Raw genomic sequence first — 16,993 nt, 5'->3', positions numbered from 1 at the left:
AACACTGACCTTAAAGCAGAGACACGTAACAAAGGACAGGATTAAACATAGTTCCTTGGAGAAGGGATTCGCGTTTACTTTTCCTCGCCACATTGTTCCCATTTCAGACCTGCCAAGCCATGCCCACTACCTGGATTCTAACCAAATAGTAAAGAAGTTGAGAAGGTATCACTGGTTCACATATTTGATAGTTTCATAGAAGTACAATGGGCAACTCCATAACCAAACTTTTTAGATGGTTCAAGGCTAGTATCGCTTCTGCAGACCACGGGACTAAGGTAGCTGCCAAAAGTAGACTTTATTTTCCGCTCTTTTGAAAGCAATGGCATAGATTTTCCCATTTTTAGCATATGTGCTTCTTTCGCTCCACTAAGGTTTATAATCCAGCAGTAGAAATCAGGATAGATATCCTTTAAAGTCGTGTTTGATTTCATCACCCTTTGACTTCCCTGATAACGAACGAAAACAATACTTGGACTGAATGTGTATTGTCGACATACAGAAGGGCTAGAGCGCTAATGACATGACTCGAAGTCCATGCCACCCGGCAGAGGCTCATGTCGCATCGCCTAAGTGGTCCCTTCACCAAAGGTTAAACAAACAACCAACGTAGTACATTAAGAGACTGCTCAAGGAGTAGGCTTTGTGATTCATGTAGTTACCTGACAAGTAAGGCGTCTGAGCTTTCATGAGCCTCTAAATTAAACCTTTGTAAAGTATAAATAACTGATTTTCACTGTTACATACCTTTAAAGATGTTTTTCACCTATTTATTTACGTGTTCCTGGAATTCACACCTAACAGGGTAGATGAACGACACAGATATTTAGATTTATCATCCTTTAAAATTCATATTTTAACACATGCTCGGGGAGCATTTTTGATTAACGTCCCCTTCGTAATCATAACTTTATTGTGTTTCCAAGTGGAAATGAAGCACTTCTTACCATACAGATAGTCCATTTTTCTTTACTTGTCATGACAGGCAGGACATTTTGATTCTACTTAAACAGCAAAAATTTAATCCCTTTTTCTGTAGTCCCTGGTTTTATCAAATAGATTTTTCTTGTTTTCGGCTATTTCTGTTGCTTTAAAAGCTGTTTATTATCTGTTTTAAACATCCATAAATATGGGTACGCATGGGCCATGATTACTTGTATCGTCCACCGAATTGCTTGCAGCCTGATGTACGGTGACTTCAAGTGGCAGATGCAGCAATTTGGGATATTCGAGTTGAATCGTCAGTTTCGTACAATGGTACTATCTTGAGAGAAAATCTCCATTCAGTTGCGAAAATTGCGCAACCCACCATGAATCATTGTAATGCTGCTCTTTCTGCAATAAAACCTGACAGAACCGGCAAATATTCTCTTTATGGGGAAGTTAACAGACGCCGGTTCCGTTTTTGCCTGCAAATATGGAAAATAATTCCACCTGAATCGGGTGTACTGTTTTGGAGGTATTATCAATCCTCGCGCCTATTTTCTTATCTTTACATCATCGTAGGGTGTTAAAAAATTTTGTGCATGCAATTCAAACGGTGCCTCGATCGCTCGTGTCTCTTTGATTGTAGCAACACCAATTTAAGCGTACCTAAAGCGTCTGTGTGTAGATTTCCTTTACTACCACGCAATGATTTGCTTTAATCTTACGAATAAGTATTTTATTTATTATGTGATGCTTTAGCTAAAGGCTTCGTTTCGCTCGAATTACGATCTTTTGATTCCTCCACCTTTGCTCAAAATTAGTCGTCTTCTATATTATTCAGAATTACCCGCCCCAACAACCATGATAATTTAATGGTTTTTTATGGTAGCGAACTGTAAATCGCAAGCTTTAGTTATTTTGGGCCTTATGCTATCATTGAAAATATGAAGAGGCCTTGATTGCCTTAAAAACAACATTTTGTTTGTCGTCCATAGCTACATCAGTCTCAGGTATGTCATTGAACATGATGATGGCTTCTGATTGTAAATATAGGCCAACAAAAATTTGAACTAACAAATTGAACTGATCCGGCTCACTGCGTTGCCTTCACCAATAACTGAAAGTGTAATCGATCTTTTACTAACAAACAATCAGTAGCGTGCAATTTCTCGCTGTTCCTCATTAATTATTTGCAAATTCACCCCCCCAAACAACTAACGAGGTAATGCGCATTCGAAGTTGTGCTACAAGAAGTGGTTTCTGAGACGAATGCAATTTTTACAGCTTGTGTCTATTAATCAGTCTAACAGGAAACTGCATAGATAGCTCGAAATCTATAAAGCTCACTGACTTCCTAATGCCCTTTTCTACACCAGTCTCCCGTTCAAAATTGATAACCAATAGCTTATATGTCTATACGGTACGCCATAATATTTATGCTGAAGTAGGTGTTTTATGTACTCGTTCCAGTATTGATGCCAGGTTCACATGAAAACTCTGCAAAACAGTTTTTTTACGTGCCGCCTTAATTGCCATGGAGGCAAATCAAAAGATGTCATCTCTTTAATGCCTTTTCAGTGCCAGACTTGTAGGTCCCATTGCTACTTTGCTTGGTGTGGGAAAGCAGCAGATGCTCACTCGCTTGAAGCCTGAGAATTTATGCAGGTGACCATCGATGCCTATATTAGCTCATGCCTTTGCTTCTCGAAATGATATACTGTTGTCAGGTAGGAATGTTCAAGCATCTTATTGCCTTTGAATGCTTAAACATCGCCTATATTTGAATTGCCTCATTTTCGGGTGGAGAAGTACAAATTTACACTAGGGGCTGTATGGCTTTCTTTTTATCATAGCAAATCACCCCAAGGATGGAGCTTTCATCTGGCGATTTCGTCGGCTAATTAAAGAACGCTTGCTGCATCTGCATTCAAACGGTAAATTTGTATCAACCACCTCCTTTTTCTAATTATTCTTCCTCTCCCCAAGCGAATGTATCGTTTAGCAATCGTCGTTCTTCAGTGTTGAGTTGTTTATGCCGTTTATTTTTAGCAGCCTACTGCCATCCCCCAATTTCATTAGACTCTGTGTGGAGGGGGTGAGGGCGAGAGCGAGGGAGAGAAAGAATGAGGGAGTAAAAGATTATGTGTTATTAAGGCCAAAAATGTGTTTTTTAAATCTCAACTCTTTAATTAACAATAGCACACATTTAAGTTTGTAATTAGAGTGAGTAAATTTTTTTCGAATCTCGCTTTAAAACGGGATGGAAGGGAACATTTACAGCTAATAAAATTAGCGTTCATTTTAAAAAAAATTACTTAAGTGAAATAAAAATGAGTAAATTTAGGGGTTGGCAAACAAATGCAAGTTGAAGTAACCTTACCCAAGGTGGAGGGTGTTTGATCAGAAAGTAGAAGAGGCCTCATTTAAAACTGGAAGCTCGACTGATTCGCGCCATGCCTAAACAGTCCAATTGTTTATAAAATGTAAACTGAACTTACCAGTGGCATAATTTTGTCATCCTCTATCCAGCCTTTTGAATAGCATTATTTGTGTGGAACTTGAATGGCAGAATTGACCCTAATTGATGCTGGCTGCCCAAAACTAGTATTACTCCTCTTACTAAATCATCTCCTTGGTTTCAAAAGCTTTGTCTCATCTGTAATCGGCCAAATGCGTGATCAGCCAAACGAATGGATGGTGGGTGAGCTGAACAACAATGCTCAAACTTCTGCTGAAGGACTCTTCACTAAACTATTGTACCAAGAGAAGGAGGATGAGTTTTAAAAAAGAACTCATTTTGAGGGTATTTTATAAGAAAATAGGGGTTTAAGAGATTAGAATTATTTTTTGTAGTAGGTAGAATGGAATAAATTTGTGGATGCAATTAAAGAATACCGGGCATTTCGTACTTAGTGAACACATGCACTATAGTCTGCTTTGAGAATCTCCATTGACAATTGTCACTTTATTTGGATAATTTGAAGAGGAAAGATTGCCGTTGGCATGGGAGAAAAACGTCAAAATGACAACAAAACTTCACATGTCAACTTTTAGGTTGGAAAATGCCTCCCCATCTCAATTGGTGGGTAGAAAATTGAGAAATTAGATAAATGCAACTATTTCTCAAAAAAAAATTGCCACTCAAAAATGTGGCCTCTGGGGAAGTGTAGGCGGATTGGCTGATGTGTAGGTTTGTGTTTTGTGTACACAAAGATTGGCACCCCTTTCTGCTGCTGCTCTACTCGTTTCCTTGCTAGAATGAATAAACCGGCCGGGACTAGGGCTACGACGACGAAGACGACGAATTGAGCTGACAGCATGGTGGTAAGCGCGCCCTCGTGTGCGCGCTTTCCGCTCTTATCTTGCGCTAGCATCACACACTTCGCCTCTGTTACTGAGTTAGTAGCGTGACTCATACAATACCAACACGACCAATAGCCGCGATAGCATCAACAGAGGGAGGGATCTAAGCCGATTTCCGATGTCCTGTTTGCCTTTTTTTCATTGCGCCACGGGGGAGGAGTTTATCTCGGGTGCAAAAAAAACGATGCCCTTGCTGTAGCATACGCAGACATAGTCTGCACCCCTATCGATTTCCGAATCCTCGGCAGAAAAAATTAAAAAAGGGGGGAAGAGCATAGTTCAAACCCACATGCATGGTTTTCCTGCACTTTTTTCTAGTGATTTTTTGGCAAAGGTATTAGATGACACCACAAGGGACTGCACAAGACGACTCAAATTGCGTAGTGTGATTCAGCGCGCCTCGCTAGCGCAGCCCTACGAATTCGTCCCGCTCAGCGCCAAGTACGTAATTCTCGGACTGATTATGCTAGCTTATCAGATGGTAGTGTGGATGTCACTAAAGTAGTTTCATTAAACAAAACAACCTTGTAATGTAAGGAAAGATGTGCAAAACATTACTACCTTAGACGTTGTTACCAAAATCCCATTACTTCGTTTATCATAATTACGAATCACAGGAAGTAGGACGCAGGAGAGTTGACAGCTTCATACACCTATGCTAAATTGACATCCGGAAAAATGAGAGACTTTGAATTCAGTGATGCAGAAAGGATAAAAGTTATCTTTAGCCTAAATAAAGCGGAATAGTGGATGTGGAATAGACGCTAGCTAATGCATGAGGTGGTGGCAAAAGCGCTTGCCTGTCAGAGTGAATTAGATGTCACTTTTTGAGCATATCTTGATGGGTGCGCGACAAGTTCACGTCAAGAGTTGAGGCACAAAGGAGGGCAAATTATTTATGCAGCAAGATTAATTTATTTTTTTCATACTTATTTATTGCAAATCAGCAAGAGGTTGGGGTTGATGAAATGCTCTACTTCGATCGGCTCGGCGAGAGGCGTGAAATGAAGAGTCACGTAAACCGCTAACAAAATACATGACTCCGTTTGGCAATGCCTTAGAAGCGTTAATGAATATTTACGGAGCAATTTAATTGCGTCAAAGTGTGCTCAAATGTGCATTCCCTCGAAAGAGTTCTTAACACAATGTTTGTGAGGGAAAATTTTCATTAGAAAATTCACTGAGGCGTGGAAGATTTAGTCAGTGAGTCTGATTACTCAAGAAGTCTTACCAAGAGCGAATTCGGAGCTGTTTGCTTGAATGAGTTTTAAAATGGAGAAATTATCTTTACTTTGTGTTGCCAACACATTGGAATCAAACTTAAATAAAGTTTAATACTAAGCCCCAATAAGAAAGAAACCATCCTATCTTGTAAAATTTTCATCTTTGTAGCCTTGGTATGTATCCTTACTATTTAAACGGCTGGATATAATGAACGACAATATTTGTTTAACTCATCAAGGTAGCTTTTGAGTAGATCAGTGTTTGATTAGTGGGATGCAGTAGTGAAAGTCGTTCTTTCTCATGGAGCGAAACTATTCAAACTCTAATAGTTCCTTTCGGTTTCTGTCTTTTGTCAGCAGCAGATTAAGACGAACTATTACTAGTTTGCTTTTTACCATACCGTAATGCTTCTTGGTTGATAATAGGTCATTATAGGGCTCTCCCATTGTCTCCTTGCCGACAGCCCTCAAGCCCTTCTGTAGGTCGAAAATGCACGTTCTGCCCAAGTGCCGTCTTCTTCCATTTTTAGACAGGTCTGGTGGCGCTACAAGTAGGCAGCCATGTACGAGCCTACCCTCTTTTTCAATCCCAGATAAAAGTCTTTTAATATTTTGGACCGAATATTATTTCATGTCATATTTCCGCAATCTCAGTTCTACATTAAATTATAAATGCTTAACTCAGAAATTGGTCGCATTCGTAGCTGTGATGAAATCTTTTATTGGAGCTATTTTAGTTTAATGCGCGATCTCCCAGGCACTAGTGAAAATGTTACTTTCTCACACACATTTAATCATCTTCCAACAAAGGGTATTTCAATTTTTAAAGAGATTAGCAATCCACTCACCATTTCCTTGTTCTTTATGAAAGGGTACAAAGTCCATTGACAGTGGGAACAAACATACTTGTATCTTGCTCTGTCAAGCTCTCTCACTCTCATAGAGACTCTATTAGACTAGCGGGTTGGGATAGAACTTGACTTTTAACTTGCAGAAGAGCAATGGACTGTTAACTGAGACAGCCTGAACAGAACGCCAGAACGCCAAGATGATGATCGAGGCTTATGGTGACTGAAGCGCCCGAGTGGTTGAATATCCCTAAACAAACAACATTAATTTGCGCAGGTAAAGAATTCGCTTTAAGCAGCAGTGCTGCATTTGAGACCACGTCGCTCCGTTGACAGAGACTAATACAAAATGTCAATCGGGACTCATGACACTTTTTTTTTCTCTTAGTGACATCTGGTATGGATTGATGTTAAATAAGAAAAATAATGGCCATTCACAGTCCGTTGGAGGGTCGTGCTGCAGTTAAGTACGAATGGTTGGTACAAAAGAACCTCTAAGCCCCGTAATAGCTGCAAACAAAAATTTGCAATTAATTCGTTGAATGAACCGCTGATTTTTTGTTTAATTGCTTTAAATTTGTAGCCAACTAACCAGGGGGAAATCCTTACTCCATTAGTCTAACACCGCCACTATTTCACATTCCACGAATGAAGATACATTCTATAAATCAGATTTTATTTCCTTGCCTTTAGAGAAAAGAAAAGCATGCTATTTTGGAGTCCTCTGCGCCTGTTTTTGAAGAAAGGGCTATTTCTTAGCTAATTTTTCAACCACAGTACCATGGATGAAAGGAAATCATTTCAGTTCTAAAGGGTTTTGAAATTAGGTGCGTGTTTGTAATATTTATGCATAATACTATTGCATGTCGTACATCTTGGACTTAATCAGTTGTAATTTCTTGCACTCCCATTTGGTCAAATTCCTTTTCTTAAACAACTCTGTGTTTTTAATTCCAACATCTGCAGCGGATTGGTATTTTGCTGAGATTAATTGAGATCTGATTTAAAATGAGTGTTTGCGAAGCAAAAACACTCGGAATATTATTTCTGAAAAATTTGGAATTTCTTTGGCATTGTTTAATTTAAAATTCAAAGTTTTGGCTTTTAAAATGAGGAGGCGTAGCTTTTCAAGATTTTTTTTTAAGATAAAAGAAGACGTGATGCTAGGATAACTATATGTATTGTCGATCAACATTAGGGGTTAAAGGTGCCGGCACGGCCCAGAGGCCAAGCGCTAGGCGAAGCTAGCATAGCTGCGCTCTTGCGTGACAACCAAAACCTCTAAGTAAACAGCCAACCCATTACGTATTTTCTCTCTTCTTTTGAGCATTGTCCTAGGCGCGCTTTATGGTAAACCTCCAGCTTTGATTATCACAATGTTTCGATGCTGTGGGAAAAACACCCATTAACAAAACCTGCCAATCTTTGATGTGACAGTAACTCCACTGATCCCCCCTGGCAATTCCAGTGAATCAGGATTTTCGTCCTGTTTGAGAACTGCATTGGGAAAAGGGGAATATGCAGCCCATCATGTATGTTTACCGCTACTTGTAGGGATACTGCCTTAAGAGATGAGTCATTTACTAAAGGGCGATATTTAACATTGTTCTGTTGAGATATGGTTTCGCACCTATTCCTCCTTGCGACTTTATTCTCACTGCAATGCCGACCAGACAAATCAATGTAGGGTCTATGTAGCTAACAGGGAGGTGAAGGAGATACCGCGTGTTAACTTAATTAACGCAGACAGCTCCATACCGATGGTTCACGGCTAGTGTCGCTTTCCGTAGAATAAGGGACTGAAGTAGTTGCCCAAAGTACACACCACTTTTCTACCTTCTGATAGGGGTCATCACAGATTTTCCTATCTACAATATATGAATTTCTTACATCACGCATCAGGATGTTTCTCCTTCAAGGTAGAATTTGCTTTCCGCTGCCACCAATGTAGCTCTCCGAGACTTCTTTGAAGTCGAAGGAAGGCCGGAAACCATGCTCTTCTTCTGTCAAAAATATCTTTTAACTTTATTCCTCTCCTTTTATTTTTACTTAAATAATTGCAATTTATAAAGTCTTTTAATAACTTGTCGTTTGCAAGGGAAACTACTTGATGCATCTAGCTTTGATAGGTGTAGGTCATTGTGCGAGAAATGTTTATCGCATTTGGTAGAATGGTTACTTTGATGGAGGTCCTATCTGAAAGTCGAGTTCAGCAATGCTAGAACTTTGAATAGGCCATAACAAGAAATTTCCACCCTACCTGGTATAGAAGCTGATATTTCCAAGATCCATCATTCTAGCAGGTCGTTACCGTATTTTGCATTGAAAATCTAAAAGTAGTTGATATAATCTCGCAAAGGCGCAGTCCCTTTTGAACGAAAAGGTAATAATTTTTTGAAAATTTGGCCCCATTTTGCAACGTTTACTTTAGCTCACTAAACAATCTTAGGTGACACTCCTTTTAAAGACCTACCACCCTGTAATTATTAGCTCCTTCCACAGTTTATTTTCTCTTTCCATGAAGCCTGCCGATTCATCAAAGTCCACTCCACTACCTCATCTCCCCTTGGTAAGATCAACAGTCATACTTAGCCCTCAAAGTGAGGCAATCGCAAACCATCCAGTCAGTGTAACGAGGAGACGTGCTTGCCGTCTTCTACGAGTTTCCCTAGGAAAGTGGCGTTTAGGCGAGTCATTTAATGATGCCGATTAGTTAGATGACCACCAAGCAAGAGGGCAAGGGAGGAGCAATGAGTCACAGGGATTCGCCAACCCTGGCGAATTCGCCTTCAGTTGACATGATTTGCCTACCGGTGATGTCGTTGTAACTTAACTGATTCAATGACGGCATCTGCTACCACGACTTTTGGATGTGGGTGTGAGTCAGCCCATGGCTCCACTGAATATTTACCCTCAAACAAAAGGTCAGCTTTGAGGGCTTCTCAAGAAGTCCTCTCCAATCCCCTTCAAGTAAAAACGTATTTTGAGGCACAATGTTTCTTCCACAGCGCTGAAAATATTAGTTCACAAGTTATCCTGGAAGGCGTTGAAGAGTGTACAAACGCACAATTAGCTTACCTTCATGGAGGTCGAATCGCGAGAGAATGAAGAACCCATGTAGATGCACATTTGATTACAATAAATGTTATCCTGCTATCTCTTTACCGCCATGTTTGAGAAGCTTGTACTGAGAGTTCATTCCTTAAAATTGTAGAGATATGATAAATTGTCCAAAGGAGGCTGCCAAGTCAACTGAACTACTAGTGAATTTGATTTCGAAACGTAAATTAGGTAGAACGCCCATATACAAAAGTCCCTGCGAAGTACGTGGACATTAACCTTCCAAGAGTGGAGTACCCTCCACCGTCTTTTTAAATACCGCACATAAGCACTAGAGGCAGGAGTATGTTAAGAGCAAAAATAAATCCACCAGACTAGGTGAATAAATATGTGATTTGACCGCGTCAGTAGTCATCGAAACTCCTCAATTTCGTTCAGTTTGATTCAGGTGAGGGAAAAAGCGATACTCCAATATGGTTGTGTTTCACGCCACATGCGATGGAAGATCCTCGAGAACGGTGGCCACTTGACTGGTGAACTAGGTGAACATGGGATTGGCCAAAAGTGTTGGCAAAAGAAAAACCGCCTACCGACTTTTTGTGCAAACTCAAAGGCGCAAGTGACACGCTCTCCACTTTTTGGTATCAAGACAACAAATAGATTTCTTGGACTGTACAACTCCAGTGAAGTCATTTTCATCTCTTTGCAAACCCTTGTAGATAAAAGTGTATATCCTTGGCAGAAAAGTATTGATGTGCATAAGCTTTGTGGTGAATGTTCTTGAAATTATTTAGAGGCTGAAAGTATTACCTTTCAAGAAATGTTGTTCTAATAACTAATTGTTCTGATGTCTTGTTTACTTTTGCCTTACCGCTTAAAAGAGGAATCGTTTCATTGCGAAGAATTAAGTGGCACTAACTGAGTTTGAGTTGATTGTGGACGATGGATACCTAATGTGGCATAAGCGGTTCTATTTCTTGATAAATTTAGCGAGACATTTGGAAATCCAACAACTGAGGTAAAGTTTATTCTACTTAGCAAATTGTTCGTAGGCAAAGCCAAGTCATCTTCAATAATCATTCGAGCAATGTCGATAGAGCAATCTGCATACTGCCATTTATCTTGCCTTTTTTCTGATTTGAGAGGCCCATTTACCCACTATAATGTCTTCATCCGCATAAGGTCTAGTTTAAGAAGCCCACAGCTTTCCGCAATTTCTTTCTTCGATTACTAACAAGCAAGAAATTGCACAAAGAGAAGGAGAGAAGGGGAGAGAAAAAGTGAATACTTTATTGAGATGAATGTGTACGAGGAGGTAAAAAAGGATACCCAAGTCCTTTCTCTCTCCTTCACTTTTTCTCTCGCATTGAGATTCATGGAACCTAAAGGCGGTTTTTCCCTAAACCATTTTTACCAGCAGAAATTCCACACACTAACTGGGATTCAGTCATGCCTGCGCTTCTTTGCTTTGAATTTAAAGCCAACAGAGAATACCAAGCTTACGGTCTTAAAATTGCCTCAAAAATTACATAAAATAGAATTCAAAATCAAAAATGCTTAAACCAGGAATTTTTTGAGTAAAATTTTGTAAAATCGGTGATGCGATTTAACAAAAATATTACTATATCCTCGTCATCTTTCCAACCGAAGGGATTTTTAGCATTCTCCTGATTCATTTTGCTTCAATTTGTAACTAAAAATGAAACCACAGACGCGCGCATGAAATATGACTACAAAGTGATGCTATCGTCTTTTTATTTACAGCGCTTTTGTAATGGCATGTTTGACATTGACAATGGCTTTATCCACCAAATAAATCGTCTCCATGGGTTGAGAACTTGGAACCTCTTCCTCCTCCTTCTCTTACTTACAGAAGGGATGCGTAATTCATTGGGAAATCAGGACTAGAGGCAATTTATTTCTCCTCCTCTCCCTCCTGTCTGTCTGTTCTCCATTTGCCCTGTCAAATGCAGGCAATTCCCCAAAGATCAATAATTCAAAGTAGCTTGATTACCCTTAATTTTGCTTTGCATCCCCTTTCCCATATCGCCTTTTCACACCTCACCCCCTCTTCACCTCCCCTCTTTCGCTTTTTCCCCAGGGAAATCAAACCATTTTCGCACAAATCAACAAAATATTCGCTGCATTTGTATTAACATGTCTCATCCTTGTGGGTGCCAGGGAAGATCTAGGAAAGGAAGGGCATAGGAGAGTAGTCACTACAAAGGATGGCTAGTTAATTGTGACGACCAGCTTCTGCTACTGCAAACCGTGTGCGTTTAACACAGTCATTAGTAGTGACGCAAATACGTGACGTCTCAGATTCCCTGGTCAAGACCAGATTTTACAGTCAAGTAAGCGCGTGCTCTATGCCATTTCATGGCATAAGTGGTTGCTTAACTGGCTGAGCTTAAAGGCTGAAAATAATTAAATTTATTAGGTTAGAGCAGCTTTAGAGGTTGTCAAAAAAATACTAGTGATAAATTTTATATTAGGCCTAAAAGGTCTGGACTGTACTAGCCGGTTTTCTTCGGTACTTTTGCGTTGAGCCTGTTAATAACCCAGCCTTCAACTAGCACTGGCAACTAACATGATTGGATAACATAAGCAATTATTATGAAACACCTTCAGCAAACCTCCTGTCAAGTAATTACCACGCCACTCAAGCCTTGGAGATCAGTCTCTCGTGGGACGTGGAAAGCCTTTATTGCCCATAAATCCAACTAGGCTGGGTTTGATCGTGCTAGATGTTGCAAAACAAAGACAATTTGACATTTCATAATCAAGTCGAGGGCAACATGTTTAAGCGGTTGACAAAACTTTACCCACCACTTTCGGTCACAGGGCTGTCATTTAAAAGATTTGTAAACACTCCGAATTATCTAGCAGTGCGGACACAAATAGGGTAGAGCATGTGAAAATTTATGGCCGCCAAGATGAAGTTCAAATTCAATTGCTATTGTTCAGCTAAATTTCATTTGCTGTTGAAATTAGTAATATTTACCTTAATATTCTGGTGTTGTAAATAGACCTATTTAAATTTATATTTGTTGACCTTCTGCACTCCTCTGAAATAGCTATTTCCACGTGCCTTTGTCTGACATCGTCTTTAGAAGCAAATCTGGCAACCTCTGGCACCTTCGCATGACTCCTTTTCGTTCTTGTAATGTGAAATAACTTGCCTGGGCTTTGTACAACAGTGCTACCATTGAGAAATCGTCAGTTTTAATATTAAGCTAATGCTCCTCGTGGACTTTGCGCCTACTCGCTAGACCCACTGGATACTCGAAAGGGATGTTATTTACCCTAGCTGTGTTATTATTTGTTCACCCCTCGAGTAGTAACATAATGGTCCGACTTCGCATTCAAGGGAAAGCGAGTTTTTATAGAAGTAGGACAACGTGGACGACAGTCATGAATTTCTCACAAAACTATCATTCAGCCTCGTTAGCACAAACATCCACCTTGTCTGGTATGTGTGGGTAGGATGTGAGGTCAGTTGAACTGACCTATGGCCACACATTAACCGTCGGTGAGGTCAAAGGCTCCAAGTTGAAAAGTTTGCTTATAATAATGATTTTTCTATTTCCCCAAGCGCTGATAGTCGGCCAAACCGGGTGGATTTGTTGCATTGTTAATAAATTGTTTGGCTTCAACTCCAGATATCTAGATATTTGGTGAATTAATGAAATAGAATGATTTGACTCTCTAAATATTGTCTCTTTCGAAACTCAACTTCGTGCTAGTCCAATTGACTTGGTTAGGTTCTCAAAGACTTCCATTCAAATAAAATTGTTAGAATTACTATATATAAGGTAAGCAAGTAAATATTGAGAATTTAATATCAAAAGAATTTTCAATAAATCCGTGATGATTTAGGCCACATTTTATACCTTAAATTATCACCATCGTAAAGTGACACAAGTTCGCTGAGAATTCCACTTCTCTACAAGGTTTTGCTTCCATGGGCAAAAAGCCATGCTCTAGCCACCTGTGTTTCCATTTCACCCTGCTTTCCCAAATGTGTCCACCCTACATGGCGCTTGACCGTGTGACCGTTGAACGCCATCATCAAGTAAAGGAGACAAGCGTCACTTGGAGAAGCATGTTGGGAATGGAGAGGGAGCAGTGATGTGAGGTGAAGCGAGACAATAACACCTTTAATCTCATTTTCCCATGAAGTGTGTATACATTCCCGCGGTTCAGTCTTCTGGTGGTATGGGGTGTAAGATCTTGCGTTGTCTAAGAAACATAAGAGTAAGGCTTTTTTCCTTCTGGATCACTAGTCCTGCTTGTTCCAACAGTTTTGAAGAAGCAGAAGTAGGTGTCTTGCACATAATCCTGTTGTGCTTAGTTGAATCCGGCGGGGAGGCAGACTGACAAAAAATAGATAGATAGGCATATAGACAGAGGGAAGAAGAAAAAATAGGTAGATAGATGGGTACTGGATGGATGGATGGATGGGACGGATACTGAATGGACTGAAACTGGATTGATGGACAAACAGACGACAAAAATGAAATCGCACAACTTTTTCTTGTCTTCTAATTTCTCTAATCTATAGTTTTTGATGAATCTGTTTGTGGTTTAGACTTTGGTCGGCTATTCAATTGAATTCTTAGGCATGTTATACATTCTCACTTTAAAAAAGTAACCTTTGCTTTATTTCCTATTTATTTCGTCGTGTTTCTCATTAGATGGGTAATCGCGAAAGGCTTAATCACGCTATCACTCCATCATTTCTGCTTGAGACAAGTCACTTCGCTCTCACATTGGCCAGTTGGGAAATGTTTAGGCCGAACTTATTAGCCGGATGTCAGGTTTAAGCTCTCCTCATTTCTGATGCCTCGATTAATCTGTTCTCCAGTGCGGGCGGTATGTTTGCAGTGGTAGCTTTTTTCTCGACTGCCTGATCGCTGGTTGAAGTGAGTCACCGCGTTTTTAAGGCAGAGGGAAAATTCTCCCTGTACTCCGTAAAGCAGTAATTTTCTCCCAATAACGCCTCCTCCGTTTATTGCCTTTCCAACACTGTAGGGTGTTTACGGTCTTCCTCTTTCTTCCAAATCAAATTACTCGTTGGACATATTATGGTTTACCTGACGTAGTTAGGGGATAATTGATGCAGGTGTTAGTTTATGCCCTCAACCATAGCGATTTGGGAATCCTACTCGACTATTCCATCCTCTCTTTATGCTTGATAGGGAATTTAGAGTCTTTCCAGGGAAAAATACTACAATATTGTGAAGTTACTTTGTCATACCCTCTATTAGCAATGAGGTACAAGGTGATCTCACTATTTTAAGCCACCCTTGATTCGAATATGCAATTTCTTTATCATTGGAAGGATCTTTATCATAGTGCAGCACAGCGGGTGCAGGCTAGATACACATCTTTATGGCCAAATCGTGGAAAGATAACTTAGGCGCTATGACATGAACAATAATATTATGAAGTGAAGAAAATCTTTCTGGGATTTTTTAAAGTCCCCGTCTTCACTTTTCTACTCGTTATCACTTATGGAAAAGTAGGACCATTTTATAACCTAAATGACTTAATGCATTCATTTTATAAGTCTTGGTGCTCAAGACACCAGGTGGCCCTGATTAACAAGCCACTGAAGCACAGTTTTCATGGCCTCCCATAACCCGATTTATGGATTCGTGAGAAAACTTGACCACAAGAGACTGCGGATGTTGAGATGCCATCTCTGAGACATCGTGGGAACCACTCATACAGCACGAGGTCAGCATCGTGGTGTGCACTCCTGCCACCAACATCTCAACCCAGACTAATTTATCCTCTCTTTCCTTTTGACAACTTAGACAAAGGTTCCATTGTCAGAAGAGGGGAGAGAGGAACGGGGGTACATGATGGTATCGAGAGCCCTGTCATCTTTGTGGCAAACTCTACCAACGTAAGTTGAGTCATTGTGGGCAGTTGCATTGTCTTTTTAGAATGACATTAGAAACACTTAAAATGTCGCCTCCCCACATCGCCCACCATCCTGAAAACAGAGTAGTACAGATCGCTTAAGAGCAATGGCTAATGGTTTTATTGAAAAGAGTGGGTAGTGGAACACTAACATACTGCACAGTCTGCTGCATCCATGGGTGGCCGTGATAAATCTTTCGACGATGTTTCTTCGCTGCTCCAAACCCTCTATCCTTTTAATCAATAGTATCAACTTTCTTGATGGTGGAATAGGCAATTCGAGATTTTAAGCTGACCCAAAATGGGTAAAACACTTCGCATTTTAAAGTAATTTCGTGAAAAAAAACTGATGCACTTTCAATTGCAAAGGTACATAAATGCTCACGCAGTAGTGTTACTTGTTCTTATCCAAATTTTGCTTAAAAATATAAACAAAATCATGTAGATAAGAGTGGAAGAAATATGGCAGCATCTTTACTCTACATTTTAGATTGCCTTGAGTGATGCCACTTTCAATTACTGCCATTTTCTTAACAAATCATCAGAATGTTTAAAATAAAGTCCATTTTTGTTTAAGAAAACTACTACAGTTCCCAGTGCCTGCAACTTTTGTTAAAGAAAGACTAAAGAAACAGTATCTATCTATCTCCCAAAGATTTAGTTTTGTTCTTCAGCAAAAATATATCCTAAGATAAAATTCCGTCGAAAATGAAATTCAGAGAATTTTTTTGCAATAATGGATAGAAGTTATGCACAATATTCTCCTAAGTTACTTATTTGACTATGCAATTATTTTATTTCTGTGGAATTAGGGAATCACAATTATGTGCGACATGGAATAGACAGTTGAATGGTAAATGCAGGATCGAAACGACGACAGTTGGTTTTTCGTTGGCAAAGTGATAGATTATAGAGGTGGATATTTTAAGAAACCGAATATTATAAGTAGCCTTTTGTAGTTATTCAAATTTTTTGTGTAAAAAATAGTATTAAAATAAAAGGTGGTCTATGTGTAGGCAACTGGGATGTGACTTGTTCGGAACTTTTCAGCAGCTTCACAAGCAAACGATGCTCCACCCTGAAGTCTTGGAGATGTCAAGACACAACTATTTGGTTATGCTTTACCTCGAATCCTTTAAAAACTCATATTCCAAACTCCCAGCATTTGAGATCTTTTTAAGTTCGAATGCTGTGAACAGTTTACTTTTTTGGAGGTATGGTAATTTGGGTTCCTCGCTGGATAATTTTACCCTTGTGTTACATGGGGAGTGTACGTTTGCTTGCCTGACTCTCGGCTAACAAATGGTTTTCGTGTCCTGCCGCACTTTTTCCTTGTTGATAAAGGGTTAATATCATGGGCTTTGTGTCATATGCTCTTTTGTAGAAGACATAGTGACCATATGTTTACATACGTTTTTGATGGGAAAATAGGTGAAAAAAATGAAGTTATTAGCCAACCAGTATTGACGGATCAGTTGACATCACAGGGCTTCAGCCACCCCGTCAATAGATGAGCTTTTGGACAGAGCAGATGTAGTGTTACGCAAGCGAAGATTTTAACTTCGGCTAAGAGGAGGGCTAAATGGAGCTTTCGTATTCGTCAGACGTCTCCAGGCGTGGTCGTCCCAAAGCTTGATATAC

At 39.8% G+C, this 16,993-nt stretch overlaps 1 protein-coding gene across 1 annotated transcript; it reads right to left on the bottom strand. All coding sequences in view use genetic code 11, as the record gives it.

The window, feature by feature from the left end:
• Positions 1 to 10,968: 10,968 nt before the first annotated feature.
• Positions 10,969 to 15,529, bottom strand: EGR_00408 (hypothetical protein; the record flags this gene model as incomplete). Its single annotated transcript, XM_024489657.1, has 5 exons — positions 10,969 to 11,101; positions 12,426 to 12,623; positions 13,227 to 13,314; positions 13,895 to 13,979; positions 15,509 to 15,529. 5 exons carry the CDS (start codon positions 15,527 to 15,529, stop codon positions 10,969 to 10,971), a joined length of 525 nt encoding a protein of 174 aa, XP_024356335.1.
• Between the last annotated feature and the right edge of the window lie 1,464 nt (positions 15,530 to 16,993).

This window comes from Echinococcus granulosus (assembly GCF_000524195.1).
Source record: "Echinococcus granulosus chromosome Unknown EG_S00001, whole genome shotgun sequence".
In the NCBI taxonomy this organism is placed as follows: Eukaryota; Metazoa; Platyhelminthes; class Cestoda; order Cyclophyllidea; family Taeniidae; genus Echinococcus; species Echinococcus granulosus.
The sequence above is the reverse complement of the archived record's forward strand: the minus strand, read 5'-3'. Positions and strand labels throughout refer to the sequence as shown.